This window comes from Limulus polyphemus, unplaced genomic scaffold (genome assembly GCF_000517525.1).
Source record: "Limulus polyphemus unplaced genomic scaffold, Limulus_polyphemus-2.1.2 Scaffold1454, whole genome shotgun sequence".
Lineage (NCBI taxonomy): Eukaryota > Metazoa > Arthropoda > Merostomata > Xiphosura > Limulidae > Limulus > Limulus polyphemus.
This window is the reverse complement of record NW_013667064.1, coordinates 98,971-107,320: the sequence shown is the minus strand read 5'-3', so window position 1 is coordinate 107,320 and position 8,350 is coordinate 98,971. Positions and strand designations below refer to the sequence as shown.

Below are 8,350 nucleotides of genomic sequence, written 5' to 3'. Positions count from 1 at the left end.
AGAAATTGCATAGGAGTTATAGAATAAAATATTGATGGTTAATAACTGAGAGACGTTTCGGGCTTTCACGTCTTCTTTTACTATTTATGTCATTATTTGTTCCTGCCAAAAAACGTTCGAGCAATTACGAACGAAGGTCAGTATATTATGTTTGTCTAGATATGTTCAAGTTGGTCGTTTACTAATGCAAAGTCCTTTAAATTTCAACATTATTGTTAAACGTAACAAACGAGATATAGATAGATTGAGTAAAATACAAGATGTTATGCTCTCAGGAAAAGTTTTTATTGTCGGTTAAAAGAGCAGAGGGTGGAAAGTGTATTACAGTTACAAGAAATATATAGTTTATTAAACTACCTTTGTAAGGACAAACATTGGAAAATTATTACATGTTTACAGAAAACAAAATGACATGTCTCTCTGCCGAAGAGTAAATATTATTAAAAGTTTACAAAAAACCAAATGGCATGTCAATTTGCCGAAGAGCGCCGTTGATGGCGTTGGTTATGGGTGGTATGAAAGCCTTCTTTAGGACATTCTTGAAGATGTTCAAAAAGACGAAGCTGATTGCTGTAAGTAAGTAGTTCAATGGAATAAGACCGTCGATTTTTATGTCGATCTTCCCAATATTGTGGATATCCAAGTGGTTTACGTATCCAGGACTGCCGTCAGACGGGATCTGGACTCCAAGAGAGACACTAATGTATGCGATCCACGCTTGAACTTTGATGGTTGGGGCAAGTTTTCCAAGTCTAGCTCGTGCAGTGTAACCCGCTGATAATTTATCAATTCCAAGCGACCCCGACAGGAAAATGGTTCCACCTTCATATCTGAGAGTGATATCGCCAGCTCGGTTCAACCGGGACAAGCCTTGCACAAAGCCGTCCCATGCCTTGACATCACCAGATAATGTAACGAACAAAATCTTCTTCGAAAATCCTTCAAAGGCCTCTGGAAGTGGCAGGGGGTCCATATTGTTCTCCCGAAAATGTTTTCTGGCGTTTTCCAATACCTTATCAATGTAGTCGTTAGCATTTCCAGTCTGGCGTTTCTGCAGTGGGACTGAGAAAGAGAGCGAAGTTAAAAATACTGTTCACCAGAACAAAGATTTCCAACCTAAAACATAAACGTACTGAAACAATCGTAATTAACTGCACCACTGCATAGGTATGCATTGATTTCTTTTCCTTCCCTTATTCCTAGGGTATTTCCTTGTCGTCTAATGTCAAAAACTCATTTATTTTTCAAAGTTTTAGAATTTTAAGTTTATCCTCCTTCATATTATATTCGTTTTTAACACTCACTTTAGAATATTTTTTTTAATAACTGCAGCAGTGAACATGTTAAAGTCACGGATTATTGTATATCTAAAGATAAGTCAACTTCAAGGAAAGGAGTTCAAAGTTTATTTTATCCATTGTGTGAATTCAAATCTTGATGGTGCTAGAACTTACAAAAATTTAACCAACCATGTTTTTATGTGTTAAAAGCGGCATAAGTCAAGCAACGCTAGCGTTCTTTCAAGCGACTGGGGCCGGCATGACCAGGTGGTTAGGGTGCTCGACTCGCAATCTGCGGGTCGCGGATTCGAATCTCCGTCCGACCAAACATGATTTTAATTTGTGTTAAAATATTTTTCAATTGTTGTAATTCTGTTTATTACATTGTATTTCATTACTATTTTCATGAGAAAAGATTCATTATTAATTCTGTAACCACGTAAATCATATGCACTGGCTACAATATTTTTAAAACTTAGTTCTTATTATGTAATGGATAGCCTTAAGCCAGCTCTAACCGAGAAATTATAGATTTGCTCAGTAAATATAAAGCGTGAAGTTAAAAACCCTTATTGTATTATTGATAGTATTCTTCATTATTAAATTTTGTTTTACCGTTTTCTTTTTTGTACATTTGAGTTTCAGTTTTCTATAAAACTATATTTTTGATGGGCCTTACGTCTAGGCCTAGGTCAATTATCCCATTTACACCACTTAGCATAGGAATCTACACTATTGATATCAACTTTCATGTCTTCCGTGTAATGCCAATCACGTAATCACATTAATTGGAGCCCCCATTCCCTCCCCAGTGAATCATCGGTAAGTTTGAAGGTTTATAGCGCTAAAAAATAGGGTTTCAATACCTGTAGTGGCCACAGACAAACCATTGTGTAGCTTTGTGCTTAACAAACAAACAATTATTGGAGATTTTTGTTCCAAATATATTTCTAAAAAAAAAAGCATTTGATCATCACTTTAATTCTTCTGCATTATTCTGGCTAAAGTTTTGTAAATACGTTATCAAGCAAGACTGTATGTTCTTCCAAGAAAAGGTAGCATCTATAAATACGTTATCAAGCAAGACTGTATGTTCTTCCAAGAAAAGGTGACATCTATAAATACATTATCAAGACAGCATTTTCTACCACGGAAACATAACACCTGTAAATACATTATCAAATAAGACTGCATTTTCTACCACGGAAAAGTAACATCTATAAATACATTATCAAGACAGCATTTTCTACCACGGAAAAGTAACATTTGTAAATACATTATCAAATAAGACAGCATTTTCTACCACGGAAAAGTAACATTTGTAAATACATTATCAAATAAGACAACATTTTCTACCACGGAAAAGTAACATTTGTAAATACATAATCAGTTAGAAAATATTAGTACACTAATCATTGCTTTTACAGACAGGAGGGATATTAGCACATTAATGATACCATTAACTTAAGTTTTCCTAGTTTCACTTAATTATGCTCAGTGAAAAAATAATTGGTATTCATATGAGATAACTTAGCTCATAATTTAAAGTAAGAAAAGTTTATAAATATCACAAAATTACGAATGAGTTAGGTTACTTCTTCATCAAATAATGGATCGGAATACACTTTGGAGGGTGGACTTCTATGTTGAAAGTGATTGTAATTCTTAAAAATACTATAGTGAACTCTTTCTTTTATTCTAATACTAGACCAATTTGTACTGACGCCCAAATTAAACTGTAAGTTGATTTTTTGTTGTTGTTTCTACTTGTCACTTACCTCTTGCCTGAGTAATTATCACTGACAGCAAAATAAAGAGGGCAGCCAAGTATCCCGATGAAGCCATCTTGGTTCTCCCGCACTCTTGAAATGTTTTCATAAAAATATTGAGACTACACATTATATATCTTCAATTTATAAACATTATATTGGAAGTTATAATTCGATTTAAGCAATTGAAACGGAATGAGTTTGGCAATTAGTGAAAATTACAAAAAAAATAACATTTAAACGTCTCTTTTTCTGTTTGGTATTCCACTAGAACCTTATTAAAGAATGTCTTTCACAATAACTTTGTTGAGTCACTTATCAAATTTAATAACAAAGTGTTAATTATCCTGGAATTATGGTTGAGCACAGTATATATGTATTTACTTTGCTCAGCCAATGAACTTTGTTTATATACCGCACTTAACAGTCACAAATGTGAAACTTTTAGTACTATATGAACTAATCACAAAATGTAATACTTGAAGTGTGAACTATATCGCTCTTTAATAGCAAGTTTTCAGTCTTATTCTAGCATTATCCTAAATGGGAATGTGATTCCTGAATCAAGTACTAAATAGATAATTTTGCCATGTAATATCTAATTTTAATGTAACGTTAATTATTGTTTTATGAAATGAAAAGAGCGGTGTTTCCATACCTGGCAGCTTGTCTTCAACGATCCAGGACACAGCATCCTCCTTCGTTTATATTTAAACTCAGATAATTTTATCAGTGGTGGGAATACGTCATTTGGATAAAAAAAAATGCTTATGACATGATCATATAATACGGATCTGCGCCTTAGCAACTCAAGGCTAACCATCATATGACGTAATTGTGAATTATCTCTCTCTAGGTAAGAGATATATAGATAAAGCTGTACAATATTTAGTATATAGCTTCATAATAATAATTGTTTGGTAACGTGTGCAATTCAGTCTTTGTCTAAAACTAAAAGATGTTTGTTTTCTGTTCAGAAATAAACATATTAGTTTTATCTGGTGAACAGTTCTCTGTTTTCTGAGTTCATGTAGAATGTTGAAATCTGTAGCCCTCATCAGGATTGAAAGCCTAATATGTAAACGAAGGTATTATTGTGCACTATAAAACAAACAACGAGTAAACAGCGTAACTAGACAAACAAACAGTACATAATTAGACAAACAATAAGAATGAAGAATTCAATCATTCAAACAAACCATCGAAAAAAACAGTCGCATGTAGGATATTAATAACTAAAAAGGAATAATTGGTGAAGTTAGGTGATATAATGACCACAAACTGCCTATGTAATTAGGTAATATAAGTTTTTATAGTGTATGTCATTAGTCTGAAAGTGATTTATGTTTATCCTTTCAAGAGCAATAAACTAACTCAATAGTAGCCTCTGAAACTGCGAAACCAGTTTTAAAGAAAAAAATATTCATTTTAATATTTGTCATTCTTTTGGAAATGAATTTTTTTTGTTAGTTAATATTGGAAATCTGTTTAACTTAACAAACATTATAAAAACGTGACCGTAATCTGTAAAAGCCCTGACCATTGGTTACCAGTGAAGATGCACAGAAATGCCTTGTGTTTCGGATGAGTTTCAGCCACTGTAGCCACAACTATCAGCTTTCTCGTCTTCAGAAACGTGTTTTAAGTGGCCACTTTAACCCTTGTTGCCATGGCAATGGTTTCTGTCCATGGCGGACTGCCCCTGATATACACTCGGGGGCCAAAAGATTTAATAGTTTTATCGATAGGGATTTTATTACAATCTACTAATGCCCTATTGGAATGTACTTTCCAACATAAGAATTGCAGGTTATCTGTATAAATGGCTAAGTTTTTACAGAATTATTTCTTTCTGGTTCTGAACCCAACTCTGCATATAGTTTGGTTCTCTACTGGGACAAATATTTGACACAAATAAGCTTTTGTGAACTTAAACAGTATACAGAAACGACTAGTCGAAAACAAATGGTAAATCAATTAAGGCTACAAAACAGAGGGTTCTTAAAACAATAAATTCTAACGAAAAACATTGGGCATATTTACTACTTTTTGAAACAAAAAATTAACTTTATTAACAAAAGGGGAAACAAGTAACTGTCTGTATTCTTTTGTAAACTGGTTGGTTTCTTTATTATTTTTTTACAGTAACTGGGTAGGCATAACGATATTGAGAGTTCACCAAGACAATTCTATTATAAAAAGTTTTACTCAAGATCTGTCTTTCGTTGGAGAAAACTTTAAGTGAAAAACTTCTTCAGGTGTCATGCCAGCCATTTCTGAAAACTAATCTCATTATCAAAAGCGGGGAATCAGATTTTTCTGGATTTCTAATCATGACCGCCTAAGATCGGAGTCAAGCATAATTCGCAGCTGGGTACATCCTATTCCTGAAGAACATCTAAAATTTAAAAAGAATATCTGACTAAAGATGTATTCATTTTCTAAGCTATAAAATGATTACAACTATAACATTACATTTGCATAACCTCATGGTCATTGTATTTTGGTATATTGTAGCATATTACTACAACAGTGTCTAATAGTTTGGTATATTGTAGCATATTACTACAACAGTGTCTAATAGTTTGGTATATTGTAGCATATTACTACAACAGTGTCTAATAGTTTGGTATATTGTAGCATATTACTACAACAGTGTCTAATAGTTAAAGGATGCTCGTGTTAAAGTTTCTCTCTCTCTCTATTTCTTCTTCGCCTTTTTTTCATCTTAGCTCATTCAGGCATTTCTTTTAGATCTTCTTTATGCACTGAGTTTCTCTCAGAAACTATCCTTAATATTTCAATAAATATTCCTTAATGATTTTGTTATTCTGTGAGTAAGTGAGCTTGAAAAAATGTGAGACTTTTTATTTTATAATTTGCAGTCTTGTTTCCTTAAAAGCTAAATAAGAAGTTGTCCAATGACAAAACATTGGCCTTTCACTTGTGAACCATGAGTACATTTTATTTCAGTGATATTTTCTTTTCTCCCTAGCAACTTTATGAACCTCTAAAGCAACAAAAAGATCCTTGATCAAAGGACAACAACACCACAACATTTTTAATAGTTGGGGTTTAGCCCAGTTTGTAAAGTTTCCATAAAATATATGATAGTTTACATATGAGTTATACAACGTCATAGCCTATATTAAATTTATGACTATGGCATCAATGGGGAATATCAAATCGCTTGAAATATCTTCAAAGGAAGAATATAAACAGTGTAAAAATGTCATAAAAGTAGGAAAATTTAATGAAGTAGTCGAAAAACTGAAGATGAAAGCAATTACTGTGCAATAAGATAAATCTGAAGTGAGAAGAAATGTTACAATTATATACATTTGTTGTTTAAATATATGTATATATATATAAATCTTCCATTATCTCTAAAAGTCATACCTGTAAACTTCTAAGTATTTAGTAGTTACAGAACTTTATTGGAAAGCTCATTCAACATTACAACATATATACTGATGGAAGCTGGCCGTGAGAGAGAAATTTTGTTGATTTGTGGCAAATAGTCAGACGTGAGAGAAACAGAAAATAGTAAGTGAATGTTATCCATCGTTGTGTTCTGATTGTCGTGTTGGTAATCAGATTCTTGGATTGCTTGCTAGAATCAGATTCTGGATGATACGTTAAGACATGTTCTATCGCAATGAAGCCAAAATAGTCTGCTGTTGTGCCATGATTGGAATTATCGTGCACAAAAATGAAATTATTTCCAACTGCACCTCCCTGTACATGCACAATGGAAGGATAATCCTGCCCACAGAAACCTGAACATCCAAGTGAACCTCAACTTAAAATAGTGAAGTGTGTGAGCCATACATGATATCTCGTGCACACACAGCCCTCCGAAAAATGGCTGTTCCTCCAGAAAAAGGGTTGAACTTTTGCTTAGTCTTCAGTCTAGAATTATCATTAGGCGCCCGCTAGGAATGTAACTTGTTATGTTTTGATGAAAGTTCAATTCTGCATTCATCAGAAAACGAAATGATACTACAATTTTGATGCAGTCGTTCCTGGTAAGTGAAAATCCATCGTGATTGGTGTTGTGGCAGAAAATATGGCATCTGCAACAGCCATCAAACATGTAGGTTGAACCTGTGAAGCCTTTCCAAATTGTCTAGTTTAAAATGATGATGTTAGTTGCATGTTGGAGATCATGTCACACATCTCCAGTTGTTGTGGGGTTATAATAGGCATATATTGTCATATAATGGTACTGATGGTCAGTTGTAATAAGTGGTATATCACTTATAGCCTATCTGTTGCAGTTTAACTTAAACAGAAGCTTCTTTAACTAAATTAGTGAAGATACAAATCCCACTGTTTATTGATTACTGTTTTAAAGAAGCCTTTTTTCTTTATTTTTAAATAATTTATATAATACAGATAGTTTATTAGACACAATTGTAAACGTAGAAATAGGAAAGTGAAACCAATACAATTCCAATGAACTAGTTTCAACATATCTTATTAGGCCCATCTCAATCTACAATTACTGACCACAAACATAAGGATCCTCTCTACTCATATATGTTCTAGCAACCCCTGATTTGTTGACATGATAAAAATAGACTGGTGATATGATATATCAGGTGATTGCTTGAGTCCTATACATAAGCAGATATGCAATCATGTCAGGGTTAATCATCAAGACAATGGATAACAACAAGGATATTTGACTTTTAAAAGGGTATGAGAGAATATGCCCTTCTAATAGGAGTATCTTTATCAAAGACTGTTTCTTTGTTCAGCTATTAAAATCTGCTACCAATGGCAATTTAAAGATACTACATTCTTCACTGAGAAAAGTCTTGTCAAAACCATAGGTGAATAACTGAAGAAAAGGTGGTTGATAAGAATTTTAAACGTTATAGTGTGTCTCAAGTGCCTGAGGTTTTTTTCAACAACATTTTTTAGGATTCGGCTAACTTCAACTTTACCAAGTGAAGCACATTACAAATAAAACTGTTGTGTGGCAGTTTAAAACCTGCTTGTATCAGATGCAACTAGGAAAGCACTGCTCCAGTGATTCTTAGACTGCAAACGGTGAAAAATGAATGGTTGATATGTTTGATGAGTTGTTTTCTCCCCACTCCTTCAATGTAAACAGATAGATAGGGAGAAATTCACATGATACACTTGACTGGTTGTTAAGGACAGAGCAATTCAAAAGTCTTGTCAAAATTACATCCTCATCAACAAATGTGGTAAGAATTGAAGATTTCAACAAATCTGTTAGATTATTTAATCAACGCACCTGTCTTGTAAACAGAGTAAGAGGATCGAATC

The 8,350-nt window shown here is 33.4% G+C and overlaps 1 protein-coding gene across 1 annotated transcript; it reads right to left on the bottom strand.

Moving 5' to 3' along the window:
* Positions 1-263: 263 nt before the first annotated feature.
* On the bottom strand, positions 264-3,766 carry LOC106463653. Its single transcript, XM_013923705.2, has 3 exons — positions 3,708-3,766; positions 3,059-3,142; positions 264-1,062 (listed from the first exon to the last, which is right to left on the bottom strand). The coding sequence occupies exons 2-3, from the start codon at positions 3,123-3,125 to the stop codon at positions 449-451; spliced, it is 681 nt and encodes a 226-aa protein (XP_013779159.1). The 5' UTR covers positions 3,126-3,142; positions 3,708-3,766; the 3' UTR covers positions 264-448.
* Between the last annotated feature and the right edge of the window lie 4,584 nt (positions 3,767-8,350).